Here is a 16,889-nt window from a genome sequence, read left to right on the forward strand (position 1 = left end):
TTAATTAAAATTTTATAATTATGGTGAAATCAATATTATATTTTCTGCTTCCAGGTAGTGGTACCGAAAGCAAAGGGAGAGATCCTCGGTGTTGTAATCGTTGAATCGGGATGGGGCTCGATGCTGCCAACCGTAGTCATAGCAAATCTGGCGCCGGCCGGTGCCGCTGCTCGTTGCGGACAGCTTAATATTGGCGATCAGATAATAGCGATTAACGGTGTATCATTGGTCGGCTTGCCTTTGTCCACGTGTCAGACTTATATAAAAAACTCGAAGAATCAGACGGTCGTCAAACTGACTGTTGTCCCGTGTGCACCGGTCGTCGAAGTGAAAATCAAGAGACCTGACACCAAGTATCAGTTAGGATTTAGTGTACAGAACGGAGTGATATGTAGTCTATTGAGAGGCGGTATCGCCGAAAGGGGCGGAGTTCGGGTTGGTCATAGGATAATTGAGATCAATAATCAGAGCGTTGTCGCTGTACCGCATGAAAAAATTGTTAATCTCTTGGCTACATCAGTGGGAGAGGTACGTAAGATGACTGTATGTTGTATGTTTCTTGTTTGATAAAAGAAGAATTATTACGAATTAAAATATTTTGTTCTTTTCTAGATTTTGATGAAAACGATGCCCACGTCGATGTTTAGACTATTAACCGGCCAGGAGTCACCGGTGTACATATAAAAACGTTCAGTTGCCTGGCTGATGCGTAGTGAACAGACAATACATCCGCCATCCACTACCGTATACTATCCGCTCTACCTTTACTGTACAGATTATTCTACGCAAGTCTATGCTTTGTGTTTCGATTCTTATTGGGACAATTCGATACATTCACCAGCTCCTGCTTAGTAAACAAGATTACATAGGTACGTCGCAGAAATGTTATTAAATATTTACTCAAGCATAATTTATATGATTATCATAAGATATATATATATTAATGAGATTCTCTATAACATAAATATGTTTTCTTGAGATTTAGAGCGAGAGATATCTTTCTCGATATTTCTTATATACATGATATCGGTGTTTATATACATATTATTTTGAATAATATATACAAAAACTGCGATAAAATTGTCATAATTTTGACTTGTTCACGAATGAATAAAGCGATAGAGAAATATTTTTCTCTTAGATTTTTAGTATACAACATACTCTGTGTTACAGAGAATCGCATTATTAGCGCCAAGAAAGATGATAGGTGATGCAAACAATGCAGTTGCACATGATTATAAATAGCACAAAGCTCTTTACCAACAGCTGGAGCAGGGCTGGAACTGTATATTACGTAGTTTAATGACATAGTAATATTTATAAAAAGAATCTCCCTCTCTATCTCTCGTGTGGGAAATAATTTAAGAGCTGAAGCGTTTTATTTAATCTTTTTTATCTTAAAAAGGCTGGCGAATACTTGCGGCTTAGTGTCCAGCAATGTTAATTTGTACTAAAATTACTATCTATTGTAGTAAACTTGGGATGCGTAAATCTCGTGATAAATAACGATATAGTAATTATATAGAAGAGCGCAGTAAACAAGATTTTTTTTTAATGAGTAATTTATTTTACAAGATATCAAGATGACTTTTTGCAAGTGATTTATGCGTTATATCGAAAAAGAGAAAAGATGATTTATTAAGTGGATCTTGTATGCCTACGTACTACTTGATTGACGCTATTCTATAATACTCAGCCGTATCGAAAATGAAACTATAATGTGTAGTACACTGCGTAATATTATTTTTCGACATTTAAAAATTCTCTTCGATTCGTATAATAATCCTCAAGTGTAGCGGAATTCAATTACTTGCTATCGACAGTTTCCGGTATCATTACCTAGCGTCAGCCAATGGCAAAAGCAATCCTGGTGAAAAGCGGAATTCTTATAGGCTATCGCTCGCTAACGACAATGATAATCATCGCTAAGATATTAGAGAATCCCGTTATTGATTACCGTCCACAAAAAATTGGACAAATTAAAAAAAAATTTCTTTCGAATATTGCTGTAAGTATACAATTCCTTAATAAACGTATAATTATGTTGTATTACACATTTTTTAGCAAAATTACATGACTCGTCGTCTTGTTTTTCACGAATGTAGTAAACTACAAGCTTGTAAAATATTATCTTGTTCTCAGTAAGTTGCATTGATCATTTGCTTCTTCGAGCATACATTGATAAATATAGAGAAATGGTTGTGTATTTAAGAATCTAGATTTTATAGATATAAGATTTCACTCCATTTAGATACTTTAGAACAGGGATTCCTAAACTTTTGAATCTTGCATTTTTTTTTCTCCCTCTCTTTTTCTACTTATATCTCTTTTAATATTTTAGACATACTTGTACATTAATCTTACTCGCTTTGATAAAAACGCAATGTCTTCATTAAATTTTTGACTTAAAGTTTTAACTTAATGTTCGGAATATAAGCTATTTAAATGAATGATTACAACAATTTTTTTCTTATATCCTATTAGATATCTTAATGTTTTTTGAAATTCCCTCATATTAGCGTGATACGTTTCAATTTGTGAAATGTGTGTAATTTCAAGTAATCATATTTTGCAGATTTTTGTGAAAAATTGATGAAATGAACTGATGAAAACAATTAAGAAACACATTACCATTAATAAACTTTCGATTATCATTAATGTAATTCAATTTTGCAGAATAAAATTTCTTTCAATTCGCTTATTTTTCGCAGTAATCTGCAAAAAGGCTCAACTCATAAAAATAGTTATAGTAATAATTTAAAAAAAGGCTTATATATTCATATATATATATATAGACATACATCTTATTCATATCAGCTTGCAGCAAGTCTTCACTTCAACAAGTATAATACTTATATATAAAATATGTAAATTATACTCAATTTAATAGACTTCTCTCATTGCATAGGCATACAAAGTGAATTCTAATTCTATTCCTGACTTTGTCAATGGAAAATTTCTTCTAAAATATATAGACTGATGACTTCTATGTATAACCCAATAAAATACAATCTCATCCATTCCAAAGTAATGCAACTCTCATCAGAGTCATACTACTAGAAAGAAAAAGAAAACGAAAAAGAAAAAAAAAGAAAACGCTCTTCTATATAAATTTCTCTTCTATATAAATACTATATGCCACAATAATCTAAGTTTTATCTATTTTTGCTGAACATTTCTCACCTTTGAACTATTCTGCTTCAAATATCAAGAAGTGTGCAATGATACAAATTTTGAGATTCCTGTCCGATAAAATTTCAATGCCAAAGTACATTAAGTAGTAAAGCGAAACGGAACAGCAAAGTATGCATAATTTTTGATAAAAATTATTCAGATTTTGTCTATGAATGTGTGTGTGCAACTACTTGAAAATGGCATATTCTGATTTACAAGGAAATCAAGCTTGTGTGTTGTCTTCACTTCTGATATCATTCAAATACATAGAGTATTTGAAGAATAGAGTTCAGGACTTGGTGGTTCAAAACAAACGCGCACTTATTTGTAAAAAAAATATTTAATTTTTTAACATAGATAAAAAAATTGACTTTTTGAGACAAGATCATTTGTATTAAAGACTGTATTATAACTTTGTATCAAAACTGAAAATTGTTTGCATCTTCTGAAGAAAGAAATAACTTTCAGTTTTGATAGTAATTTTTCCATTCATATATTGATTAGATATATTTTCGTTAGCTTAATGAGTGCTTTATATCCTCTGAGTTCTGAATTCTTTATTATTAAACACGCTGTATAAGTCATAGAATTTGTGTTCACATAATGTCATAATATGTGTATTATAAAAAAAAGCCATACTTGTCTAAACACAATGGAAAACACTAATTTTTTAATAAATAAATTAGTGTTCAATTTTTTGGAGAATTAAGAACATGTTACAGACATTTTTTCACTTAATATATATAACAGATACAAGTTATTTGTATTATCTAAATTTAAGTAAGCAGTGGTATCAACGCAGAGTACTTCTTCAGAGATCTCTAATTTGTCATAGATATACGCGACATTTCGTACGGAATGATTCATTGGAAGGAACACACAGATAAGAAAGCATGTATATAAAGTCCTCTTTTCGTTGTTTATAAGACTTGATGTATAAGATATGTAAAAGAACGAAAAAAAGAGCAAATTGTAATGTACATCAGCGCAAATTCATTGCAGTGGAAAGCCTCGAGAGGATAGTTACGTAAAGAATGTCTCATGAAATATATGTATGTATAAATATATATGATAATTCTCGATTACTTGATTGAAGAGGATATAGCGAAGCATATTATACGATATTGCATATCATGAGAAACCGATATATCATTGTGGGCTAGAAGACCTTCATTCTTTATCGGCAAATAGTTAAATGAATATGCAAAGTCCTTTATCCTTTGCCGAAAGATCACCAGAGTACATCTAGAATAAATCATGATCATATATATGTTAGGATAATGAATTTTGGCATAGAAATTTTAACCATATATTCAATGAGCAACAGAGAGGTATGATTATAATATATGGGATCAAACACAAGATGTTATATATTGGGTGGCTGAAACTTATCTAGTCATTACGCTAAGAATAAGATGAATATATATATATATATATATATATATATATATATATATATATATATACAAATAGAGAAAGTGTATGTGTGTGTGTGTGTGTATATATATATACACAATAAGTTAATACTCAGCCATCACAAGCCACCCTGACTGCGTGAATGTGTCTAGCCACATTTGAATAATAATATCCACAACCTACATGCTGTCAATCTGGCCATGCATACTCATTACTTGTCTGTTTTTAGAAATGAAATGTATTATTAAATTAAATAGTTTTTTTTGTTGTTCTAAATTTTAAGTATCTCTTATTTTGATACTTCAAAGATATGCAAATTATTAAAGTGTGTCTTATGTCGAAGTATTTATTAAGCATAAAGTTGTATTAGGCTTGTTTAATATTATTTGATATTCTCTATTCATCTGAATTTTTTCCTATACAATCTTTTTCTTTTCTAGCTTTTCTACAGTTATTGGTGAATTATGTATGAACGAATGTAAGGAGAGAAGATGTATAGTAAACTCTTGTTCTCTCTTTAAATTTAAATAAGTACATACAGTTGTTAAATAAGAAAGTTTTGCCGTGCAATTATTTCCAAGCATTATACGATATTTGTACGATCATGCTGGTTCTTTAACGAAGGCATGGCGAATAATGCCTGATTTATGGTATATATTTGTTGACAACAAAGCATGTGTGTTTTATATATATCATTAAGCCTTATAAAATAATAAATAATGATCGTGCAGAGTCAGTACGAATGACAGATACAAATTTGCCAGTCAGAATCGTTATGAAATAATTGAAACCAAGCCATTTTCTCGTAACAAATAATAATTATATCTTACATATGTGTATATATATATTATATATATATATATGTATATATATATATATATATATATATATATATATATATATATATATATATATAGAGCTTGCGCTGTAGCTTCACCAGTCATGAAAAATGTTACAAGATATCATGACTGTCTTTATCAATGTTTGTGAATGTATAATAAGTTATAAATTATAAGTGAGCTATTGAATGTGTATATGGTATATGCTAGTCCATACTAAGATACAATAAAATGTAATTTTGAATTCAAGTTTAAAAGTAGTTATGTATATATTTATATCGGATTTCTCGCTTAATATGCTATGTCGATGAAAATGATATAGCATTTCCTATGTTTTTTTATCCTTTTAAAGATTTTATTTCTTTAAAATATTGATCCGCATGAAACAATGAGATATATATACATTATGAAGTGTTCATAAAAGCAGTCTAAAATTAATCTAAACTATTAATATCATGAAAAAAAGAAAAGCATCCCCCATTAAAGTTATTCTTTCTCTTATAAAATGTCCTACTGAACTTTTTTTATCGTTTTATAGTACTTAGTTAATGTTGATATTCTTATCAAAAGTGTATTAAGATTCTTACTCATATACTGTTTTTTATAACAGAAATATGAAATGTGTATTATATCACTTAAGCCTATGGATATTTTTATGAAAAATATCAATTTTAATCATTCTTTTCGTTAATATTTTATTATTAGTTTTTCGGTTAGTAATTCAGTAACGTAGGCTTATGTAAAATAAAATTTTATTTTTGATCAATGGCAATGATGTAAGTAAACGAATAAAGAGTACTGATGTTTGCGAGATAAAGACATAGTTAATTGATGATGGATATAATAATGAAATGTACATTAGAAATTGAACGTACATTAAAATTTCTCTTTCTTGAATCTTGATTATTATTTTATGCATGTTAATTATGCCATATTAGCTTTTGAAAAATTCTGCATGTCTAATTAAGACACATGTAATAATGCATATAATAACTACTCTATATATCCCAAACTCTTAATAATAATCTTTTTATTATTGCAGATTATCTACAATTGTTTTAATCTATCCCCGTGTCCTTAAATTATAGTATCTCCCTGTTGTAATACTTGTTAAAAAAAAAGGCGATACTCTCGGGTATAGTTTTTCTTTTTCGTAAGATATATTAACTGGTTATATATATATTTTTTTCAATTTTTCGCAATATAACGCGTATATTAGGTATAAACTGATATTATTTTTATCATATTTTATTGAACCAATGCATTCACATTATGTGACAAGGGTATATTAAATATAGATTTCTATCAATATATATATTATTTCTTTGCCACACATTGTTTTGTTACAGATATTGTATGTTTCTATTTTTTTCGCTATTTATTTATTTAATTATAATATGCAATATATATCAATTTAGATATTTTTCGCACATATTCTCGTTACAATTGCTAATTTTACTCATTAAATGGAAAGTACTTATGTATACCTTTTCCTATGTATTTTACACTGTGATTCATGTAAGCATTCCTCATAAAATAATTTTATATGTGAGAAATCTTATTTTTTCCTATGCAGAAATTTTATATTACGTATAATCGCATCTCGATAAGTAGAATTTATTTATTGTAAGATACACAATAAAGACTTTTTCTACTCTTCTTACTTATATTTACACATTAAACACAATTATAATAGACTAATAGACAATTAGTATTGACATAATAATGGATGATTTTTATTCACTTATATAACCAACAAATTTGAGTAAAAACCAAAAATATTGGAATATATTTTTTCTTATATATTTTGAAATTATATATTATATATTTCGAAAACCTAAAAGTTTCATAGTATTCTATATACATCTCCAAATAAAATAATTAAATATTCAAGTTTATATAGATTGAAAAAACGTTTATAGTTTCTTTAATATATTATCGATAAGACATGTGATAAATAATAGCTACATTACAAGTATAATTTTATATTCATCAATCTTGTGCCATTCTCTCTCTCTATTCTAAATATGGAATAATATTTAAATCTATAATGTACTAGACAGAGAGAGAGAAAGAGAGAAAAATATACATATATAACCAGTTAATATATACAATAAAAATTTGTTTTAAGAGAATCCATATGTTGAATAACATAAACCTTTCAATTCCACTTTTAAATAACATACACCAAGAAGAAAAAAAAAGTATAAATTGCATATCGCACAGAATAGCAATATAAGATTTGTATATAGCATATTTTTGCTTAATACAATTTCAAATTTATATGTATATTGTAACATATCTCATCGCGTCTTCTCACGAAGGGAAACTTGTCCCCTCCTTTCTTGCAGAAAGAGAGATTCGCAATATTTCAATGTAGGAAGATATTTACGAAGATATTCCTCAATGAGCAATTGAATAAATTCAACAGTGCTTCGCGTTTCCCCCATAATATAGAAAATATCCATTCTGTTTTACTCTTATAAAACTTTTATTATTTTTATAGCAAAATTGTGGACACAGGTGCCGGATACGCAATTGGTGCGGGTATGGTGATCAAAAGTCTGGGAAAGGTAGGAATAACGTAAAGGTAGGAATATCGCTTTGCTTTGTCGTGGGCGATCTGACAAGGCTGAGATCAGTTGTCCATAGCGTATCTTCGAGTCCATTCTTTGGCATTACGTATCGCCTCGCTCTCGTTGACCTTCCAAAGTTCAGCTACATCATTTGCCAAAGGATCATCGGGATTCGGCGCACTTAGAAGCGCTTGTATAGACAGCAAAACTGTTCTGATTTGAAGTGCCGGACTCCACTTGTCCTTGAGAATATCCAAACAAATCCTGCCCAATCTGCAGGTAAAGTGAAATAATTATATTTCGTAAACAGGATATTTTGAGAAAAACTATTTGTCTTTGTCGCTTTTATCTCAACCGATACGTTTTATATATAAATATACATAAGCAATTTTAACTACTTGTTAATACTGTGTAGCCTATCATTAAAAAAACAAATTTATATTTATCAAAGACACTTTGTTTGTTCTTGTAGTTCATATAAAGCATAGTAAATAAAATTATAGCCAGAAATCTCAATAATGACGAATTTGTACATCTATGATAATTGAAGTATATATATTATAATTTTTTCTCTTTACCTGTCTATATTTGGATGATATATTTTTGTAATGAATCTAACTTTAGGTGCAGACATTGGATAATCTTCAGGTAGGAACAATTCAAGCTTAAACAGTCCGCCTTCGAACGGCGAATCCTCAGGTCCCGTTACTATTACATGAAAATACCTAGCATTTGTATCATCTGGTACAGCACTAATACCAGGAACTGGTTCTTGCATTAATCTTTGAGTTTCTTTAATAATCCTCCGTGGTAACGCTGCCATTGTTTATGCAAAGATCTGAAAGGGGAAGAAAATATACAAATTTATTAAAGGTTAACTTTACACAGGCACAAGATATGCAAAATACACAAAATATTTTGGCAAAAGAAAAAATTTTGAATTAAAATCTTTTGAAGAAATTTGTCTGAAATCAACTGTAAATCTTGCGCTTTGCCATCCTTTTCACTCTTGAAGTTTTATGAAAATTCTTTGATTTCTTCATTATCTCTTTCGAGTTTAGAAACTTTATATCAAAACAATGAAATAGTACACTCTGCTATCTTTTTTTGTAAACTTTGTCTATTATCAATGTTTTAACAATTCATGTAGTAATTCGAAGCAAGTTTCTCCCTCTGATAAAATTTGCAATACAAATTTCGATCCATGGACAATAGTAACAATGAATTAATTTTACATTATCCGCATCTTTTAAAACTCTAATGAAATATTTGTATTATCCGTTCTAAAAAAGAATAACCATATTAACAGATGCAACCTTTCTTTTCTTGTTACAGAAACACCTCATGCTAAACTACAAATGAGAATAGACTTGTTGACGTAAAAAATCGAGCAACGTCGACAGCATCTCTCGCATACCACATCGAGAATTTTCTCTCTCTCTCTCTCCGTCTCTCCCACCCTTTCTACACAAAACACAATGTTTCACGGCCGCGCCGTGCGATCATTTCGCACTGCGATCTACAAACCGGATATTCGGATATCTTGGCATATATCGTGGAGAGACGGAGATCAATAATCTCTTTTCCAAACACTCGTTCGTCGGGACGAACGGACGAACGGCTGAGAATTGACAGCGTTGATGACAGCTTGCCGCACCGAGAGGAGCACGTACTACATACACACGTATAGAACACGCGTTGTGCGCGCGCATGTGTGCGTGTACGGTAGGCGCGCTCGCGAGCGCGCAGTTTCACGCGTGAGAGTAGATATGCGTGTATATGCGTGCGGGTCCAAATGTCGGGACCTCAGCAGATGGATTCGTCGATGGACGGAAGTCTTGAGGAGTCCTAGGGAATCCTTTCGCGGGCGATAAATTTGAGATGAACAGAAGAATAGGATCTTTGGCTGGGAATATTTTTTTATCTCTCGAAAGTAGAACGCACACATATACCCGCGATATCTGCATAAACAAAGGGAGTCGCGAAACTGTCTAAGAGGGGGGAAGGGTTGGGGGCAGAAGAAAGGATGGGCTCTCTCCGGGTCGTTGTTATCGGCGATCTAAGATGCATCATTAGCACCGTACGGATCGACACGTCCGCGATACGTACGAATCTCTTTATAAATCCGCAGTCGCGTTTTCTCTCGCGCGAGTCGTCCGGCAGTTTTCCCCTGCAGCCGCTTCTTGCCGTTCTTCCCGAAGCCTCGGGACGTCCTCCTCGTCGACGTCGATTTTCCAACGGTAACGCCACCGCGTTATACTGGCGTTTGCACTAGCCAGCCGCCACCGCCGTCGTCGTTGACTGTTGTCGGCCTCGCAGCCGACCTCTCGAAGGAGAAACCGGCCGGTGGGATTCACGGGATGTGTTACCCGCGGTGCACAACTCGATCGGAGGAGAGCTAATTTAATTTCCACCCGCGGCTACGGTGGTTGGTCAGTTGCCTGGTCGCGCTAGCCCCTTCACACTTCACAGCACCTTCCCAAAGTTAGCCATCCCACCATAGATATAGTATTTCTAGACCGAGTGTCGAGGAGTGAGGCCGGATTCACACCCTGGCAGAAAAGCAGAGGCCAATCAGAACTCGCGCTAAAAAAAAGCAGAATATACTGCTTATTTTCAGCGCGAGTTCTGATTGGCTTCTACTTTTTTAGCACGAGTTCTGATTGGCTTCTGCTTTTCTGCCAAGGTGTGAATCCGGCCTTAGGTTATTTCGCGGCAGTGGCATAATTCAAGTTTTTAACCGTAAATTACCAAAAGTTCCTAGAGAACAAGTTTCTTCTGAAAGAAAACCTTAAGGTTTCATTGGACGCGTTTAGCAGAGAGAGCGCTCAGTTATCATCTTGTCAACACTCGACGTTGATTTGTTGGTTCTAAAAGTAAGAGCCAATCACGTTCGATTGCTACTGAGCAGTTTTCTCTGCTGAACGCAACCAATATGAATCAAGGAAGCCTTGTTAAAATAAGGTATCCTCCAATAAGGGGAAATTCCCACTAAGCGCGTCACGTGTCATGCGTTGAGTAGCCAATCAGACGAGGTAGCGAATCGGAACGTCTGTTTTATTGCATCATCTCCGACGCGACCTTCTTGCGAGACGCGTCGGGTTGGTTCTTTGCATACTTGTAATTCTTATGGTGAATGATTAACAAGGTTAGTTTCACACACGTGTGTATACATGTAAAATATATTCTATATCGAGATGTATTTTTTATATCTCTCACATAATATCTTTCATATTTTTCTATAATTTTTACATGTTGAGTTTTATCGTTAAAATATACAGATAAAATATATAGATATCTTTTTTAGATTCAAGATTATAACATATAAATAAGTGAGACACCGTCGAAAGTCATGAAGAACTTAGCGATTTATCAGCTACGACGCCGGAATATCGAATTTATGAAAGATATCACTGTAAAAAATAATAATGAACCTTTGCAATGTGTACATTGTGCGATCGATCCAAATGATCTCAGTGTATACATTCTATTTGACAATCGGATTTATATAATACCAAATGAGAATAACAGTGATATTACCAATATAAATTTTGACGGATATGAAAACTCCAAGGTTGTTGGATTTGAGTATTGCGTTACAATGCAGGAGTTGTATTGCGCGTATGAATGTGGTGCTATCACCAGATTGGATATATTAGATCAAACCAATTTTAGACAAGAGATAACTACATTTAGTAATGGCCTAAAGTGTATGAAACTTAGTCCAGATAATGAGATCATTACGGCTGTAACATGTACAGGAACTGTGATTACCATGGTGTCTGATTTTCAAGTAATATCAGAGGTAATGTATTATGTATCTTTACAAAAATAAATTTTATTTTATATATATATATATATATATACAATTATAACTTATATAACTGATATAATTTTGTAATTATAAAAAATTATAATATCTATATATAAAATATTATAGGTGGATTTATACTCGGAAGATTTTGGAGAGAAACAATTTGTTACTGTTGGTTGGGGCAAAAAAGAGACTCAGTTTCATGGTTCGGCAGGGAAAGCAGCAGCTAAAGCTAAACCAGAGGAACTGAATGTAAATGAACTCGACGACGGTCGTCCTCGAATCACTTGGCGTGGGGACGGTGCTCTATTCGCTGTCAGTTTTCTGCATATTTTAACGAAAATTCGACAGTTTAAAGTATTCGATCGAGAGGGTACTTTATGTTATACTAGTGAACCAACTAACGGATTAGAAGAATGTTTGGCTTGGCGGCCATTGGGAAATTTAATTGCCACAACCCAAAGATTGGCCAATAAACATGTGGTTGCACTCTTCGAAAAAAACGGCCTCAAATATACAGATTTTCCACTTCCATTTGCACCGAAAGAAGTAACGGTACATTTAATATTGAAAGATATAATTTTTCTTTTCAGATTGCCTTGTGTAATTGCAAATTTTTCTAAATAGGTATTTTGCAGGTGAAAGATTTACTTTGGTCACCAAATTCAGATGTCTTAGCTATCATTTGCGAACAGTCGGGAATGTTCAATACAATACTGCAATTATGGACAGAGAATAATTGTCACTGGTATCTCAAACAGACCATTGTTTTTTCTATAGACAATCCATTGATATACGCAACATGGAGCACTACAGGAAGATATGATCAAAAAGAATTGATTCTTCTATCATCAAAAGAACTTATGTTTTGTTCTTTTAATTGGTGCGTGAATCATAGTCGAGGAAAAACTATAGACGACAATACCGTGATTGCCGTTATTGATGGAAACAAAACGCTAGTTACTGGTTTTAGAAACGGAATCGTTCCACCGCCATTGTCCCATCAATCTTTACAGATTCAAGAACCAGTAAATGCTATTGCCTTTGCACCAAATATCAATGATAAAACATCTTTGATAAATAGTAATATGTTTTGCACCATATCGTGCGATAACAGTTTGACGTTTTTCAAGCGAATAACGGTAATCACTGTACCAAAATAGTAATATAAACTAATATATGTAGAATTTATTCATTGCAATATATAATTTATTACATTTTGTAGGCTTCATCAGAATACGAAGCTTTACAGTCATACAATATTGATTGTTCAATTTTAGACATAACAGGAATTGATAAATGTATTTATACTATGCATCATTTTTTATGGCTTGCAGAAGATATTATGTTGTTTTCTACAACTATAGATAAACATAATCTCTTGTGTGTTTTGTCTATAGACAAAATACATTCTATAAAAAACAGTATTTTACCGATACGGTATGTAGTTTTTAGTTTCGTTATGAATTATATTATAAAATATACACAATATCGTATGCATCTAATGAAAACATACACAAACTTAAATTTTTTCCTATAGGAAATTTTATGCCGTAGATAATTTGATAGAATATATAATTCCTTCTCTCGATGCAAATACGGCTTACATAATAGTAAATCGGACAATATTCAAATATACCAAAGATGCAGATGAACTCGATCCGACAGATATACTCTTAAGAGAACTAAGCTATCAAGTGGAAGTTATAAAAATTGATTCAAAAGACGTTATCATTGCTTTGTCTTGCACAAATTGTTTCTCAATTGATGGAAAGGAAATCGCTAAGAACATTACGAGTTTTTATGTACATTCCGATTTTTTGCTTCTTACAACACAGCAACATACATTGATTTGTGTTCCATTAAACGAGAGCGGTATGGAGCAGCTAAGTAAACATGATTTAACTGTCAGACCTTGGGAAAATGGCAATAACGAGATATCATTTACAAGTAAATCTTTATAACTTTGTAATCCATTTTATTTCATGAATATATATTATTATATTCCTTCCTCTAACTTTTTAATTTCTTTACAGATATTTATATCAGACGACTAGAGAAAGATTCTTATATAATAGCAGCGATATCTCAAGACTCTAAGACAATTTTGCAGATGCCTAGAGGAAATTTAGAATGTATAGAACCAAGGGCATTATCGTTGCATATATTAAAATCTCATCTCGATAACTGTAGTTATCGGACAGCGTTTGACATAATGAAGAAACAACGTATAAATTTGAATCTTATATACGATCACGATCCGAAACTATTTATGGATAACGCAGAAAAGTTTATAGAAGAAATCGCGAAACCAGATTGGTTAAGTCTGTTTCTTTCAGAGTTGCAAAATGAAGACGTCACTAGCACGATGTACGCAAATTGTTATCCGAACCGTTCTGTACGCTCGGTTACGATATCGGGAAATAACGAAATCAAAATGAACAAGGTAAATGACATTTGTAAATTATTGAGAGATATTATGGAAAGACGACATAACGCGGCTAATCTGATACAACCGATATTGGTGAGCTTAGTGAAAAATCATGAAAAACAAGGTTTAGAAAAAGCACTTAGTAAAGTAAAACAAGTCAAGATACTGGAGGATTTACAAAAGTCAACGCAATCTCCTTCTCCCACATCTGCCGAAGATGCGCTGAAATATTTGCTACATTTTGTCAACATCGATATTTTATATGATACTGCATTAGGCATGTATGATTTCGAACTGGCAATGTTTGTAGCCTCTAAATCGTCAAAAGATCCCAAGGAATATATTCCATTCTTAAATAGTTTGAAAAAACTAAATGAAGATTACATGAAATATTCCATTGATATGCATCTTAAACGTTATCAATCGGCGCTCGAACATATATCCAGAGATTCGATTAAATTTGAGGAATGTTTTAATTTAGTACATAATCAGAAATTATATTCAAAGGCAATGAAATTATTTAAGAAAGGTAGTACGGAGTATAAAAAGATTGCTCGAGCTTATGGAGAATTTTTATTAAGCAAAACAAAATATCAAGAAGCTGGTATAATGTTTTATAGAAGTGGCGATCTCGATAGAGCTTTAAAAGCGTTTAGCACATTAGGTGAAAATTGGCAGGATGCAATCGCGGTATCGAGAGAAATGAAATTAAGGTAAAGATGTAACTTTTTATTTTTATATACACATACATTTTACTTTATCATTATCAGAATTAATACAATTATAATGTGCTGTTTTACACTATGTGAGAATTAAACTGTTTCTTTAGTTCTACAGATTTACACGAACTTTATGAACTGCTAGTAAAACGTTTAAGAGCAGAGCGAAATTACGAGGATGCAGCTACAATACTAAAAGATTACTTAAACGACGCTGAAGAAGCTGTTGCATTATTGTGTGAGGGAAGAATTTGGAAACGTGCCATAAGGATAACACAAGATGTTCAACGTCTAGATCTGTGTGGTTAGTGATTAATAAGAGCAAGCAAACTGAAAATTTAAATACATTATGACACACATACTTGAATCGTTTATTATTTTTACAGAGACACATATTAAACCTGGAGTAACAGAACATGCAGAACATGTAATGTTGCAATTGAGTAAATTTAAGGAAGATTTTCTCAGGCATAAGTCACGCCTTGCATTAGTAAGAGCAGAGATAAGCGCAAGACAAACGCAGCCGTCTAACGAATCGATCTGTCATGACGAACCGGTATTCGGCGAAGAAATTATAGACTCCCTTAGCGAAACAAGTAGCATCGCAGATTCTGTTTCAAGTAAAAAATCGCGAACATCTACAGTTTCCAGGTATATTTCTCTTTATACGCGTTTTATAATTTAATAAAATAAGACATTTATAAATGTTCCTTTCTCTCTCTCTCTCTCTCTCTCTCTTTTTTTTGTTAGGAGAAGCTATCGATCAAGTAAAAATCGCAGGAAGCAAGAGAGAAAACTTTTAAGTTTAAAGGAGGGCAGTATGTTTGAAGATTTAGGCTTAATACATGTCCTTTACCAGATTATTACTATTGTATATAAAAATAGAGGTTTGTTCATAGAAACAATATATAATGAATGACCTTACATTATTGGAACATATGGTTGGATAAACGCTGAATATGTTAATGACATATTTTTCATTTACAGACGAATGGTTTCGACTTGTTCAGGCATTGATACGCTTCGAATTCGATGAATGCGCGGAAAAACTCTATATTGAAATAAATAATTTCTTCGAATTGGTGGAAAATAGTAAATCAGAAATTTGGGACAAATCAGCCCCGACGAGTTTAGCCGAGGTGGTGAGTAATTATTAGAAATATTCCTCAGCGATTTACGAAAATTGTGCTCTACAGCTTTTAACTTATTAACAGGAAAAAATGACAATTTATACACCGGCACAAATTCAAGAAATTACTGCACCTATTAAATTAGTAGGTAAGTGCTCATGTGTGGAATACATTAGAATATTTGTTACATTTCTTCTGTTTCCTTATGTCTTTTTAAAAATTTTTGTTTTTCAGAACGATACATAACGCATCCGCCTGAAATTGATGCAACATCCTGTGCTCTAAGTATTTTTTAAAAATTTTTTAAAAATAAGTTTAAACACACTTTCCTATTCTCAACAGGTCTGTTGAGAAATATGTTATAAATTAAGTATATCAATGTAAAGGAGGTTTTATATATTACTGCATAATAAAAGAAATTAAGACCCTTCGAATTAATTAATGCAAAAAAATTATATTAATTTAGTTATTTATTTACAAAGATATGTGTATAGTTATAGTAACGTATCATTATGATATTATAATTTGTAACTAATAAAGCCTAAATATATATAGCGGCCATTTAGGTATTTAATTTTGAAATTTTGTCATGTATATATTAAACATTCATTTTTAATTTGGAATTATTAAAATTTGGATTACTTAACTAACGATATAAAATTTTATCTTTCTTCAGGCAAATATGCTTACACAATAATTATTTTATATACATATTATAGAGGATATATAGTAATATAATGTGTATAATTAAAGTATAAACTTTATATCACCATATTAATAAAAATTTCAT

At 32.0% G+C, this 16,889-nt stretch overlaps 3 protein-coding genes across 10 annotated transcripts in view; 2 read left to right on the forward strand and 1 right to left on the reverse strand.

Annotated features, from left to right (window-relative positions):
- The window catches only part of LOC138936763 (uncharacterized), a 40,822-nt gene extending 36,869 nt beyond the window's left edge, over nt 1-3,953 (forward strand). For all 5 annotated transcript variants that reach the window (XM_070302383.1, XM_070302384.1, XM_070302385.1 and 2 more), the window contains 2 exons: nt 55-528; nt 613-3,953. In XM_070302383.1, the coding sequence (XP_070158484.1) occupies nt 55-528; nt 613-684 (546 nt within the window). In that variant the 3' untranslated portion in view covers nt 685-3,953. The remainder of the gene's footprint in view (nt 1-54; nt 529-612) is intronic.
- Nucleotides 3,954-8,034: 4,081 nt separating this feature from the next.
- Nucleotides 8,035-10,494, reverse strand: LOC138937179 (ubiquitin-conjugating enzyme E2 N). 4 transcript variants are annotated; one of them, XM_070303178.1, is made up of 3 exons: nt 10,115-10,494; nt 8,584-8,843; nt 8,035-8,278 (listed from the first exon to the last, which is right to left on the reverse strand). In XM_070303178.1, the coding sequence occupies exons 2-3, from the start codon at nt 8,826-8,828 to the stop codon at nt 8,068-8,070; spliced, it is 456 nt and encodes a 151-aa protein (XP_070159279.1). In that variant the 5' UTR covers nt 8,829-8,843; nt 10,115-10,494; the 3' UTR covers nt 8,035-8,067. The 4 variants fall into 4 exon arrangements, with proteins under 4 accessions (XP_070159279.1, XP_070159282.1, XP_070159280.1 ...); XM_070303181.1 differs by lacking the exon at nt 10,115-10,494 and adding an exon at nt 9,533-9,714; XM_070303179.1 differs by lacking the exon at nt 10,115-10,494 and adding an exon at nt 9,423-9,714.
- Nucleotides 10,495-11,100: 606 nt separating this feature from the next.
- Nucleotides 11,101-16,706, forward strand: Elp1 (elongator complex protein 1). Its single transcript, XM_070303189.1, has 13 exons — nt 11,101-11,153; nt 11,313-11,810; nt 11,946-12,374; nt 12,458-12,961; nt 13,045-13,259; nt 13,360-13,769; nt 13,856-14,963; nt 15,080-15,273; nt 15,356-15,620; nt 15,720-15,856; nt 15,957-16,111; nt 16,184-16,247; nt 16,334-16,706. Exons 2-13 carry the CDS (start codon nt 11,358-11,360, stop codon nt 16,393-16,395), a joined length of 3,996 nt encoding a protein of 1,331 aa, XP_070159290.1. The 5' UTR covers nt 11,101-11,153; nt 11,313-11,357; the 3' UTR covers nt 16,396-16,706.
- Nucleotides 16,707-16,889: the final 183 nt, after the last annotated feature.

The sequence above is a fragment of the Polyergus mexicanus genome, unplaced genomic scaffold (genome assembly GCF_030449975.1).
Source record: "Polyergus mexicanus isolate NDT 795.1 unplaced genomic scaffold, iyPolMexi1.0 SCAF_10, whole genome shotgun sequence".
Classification (NCBI taxonomy): Eukaryota; Metazoa; Arthropoda; class Insecta; order Hymenoptera; family Formicidae; genus Polyergus; species Polyergus mexicanus.

Coding starts and splice junctions, on each gene's coding strand:
- LOC138937179 (XM_070303178.1), bottom strand. CDS start 8,828: ATGGCAGCGTTACCACGGAGGATTATTAAAGAAACTCAAAGATTAATG. Junction 8,279..8,583: donor TATCATCCAAATATAGACAG/GTAAAGAGAAAA, acceptor CTTTACCTGCAG/ATTGGGCAGGATTTGTTTGG.
- Elp1 (XM_070303189.1), top strand. CDS start 11,358: ATGAAGAACTTAGCGATTTATCAGCTACGACGCCGGAATATCGAATTT. Junction 12,962..13,044: donor CGTTTTTCAAGCGAATAACG/GTAATCACTGTA, acceptor TACATTTTGTAG/GCTTCATCAGAATACGAAGC. Junction 13,770..13,855: donor TAACGAGATATCATTTACAA/GTAAATCTTTAT, acceptor ATTTCTTTACAG/ATATTTATATCAGACGACTA.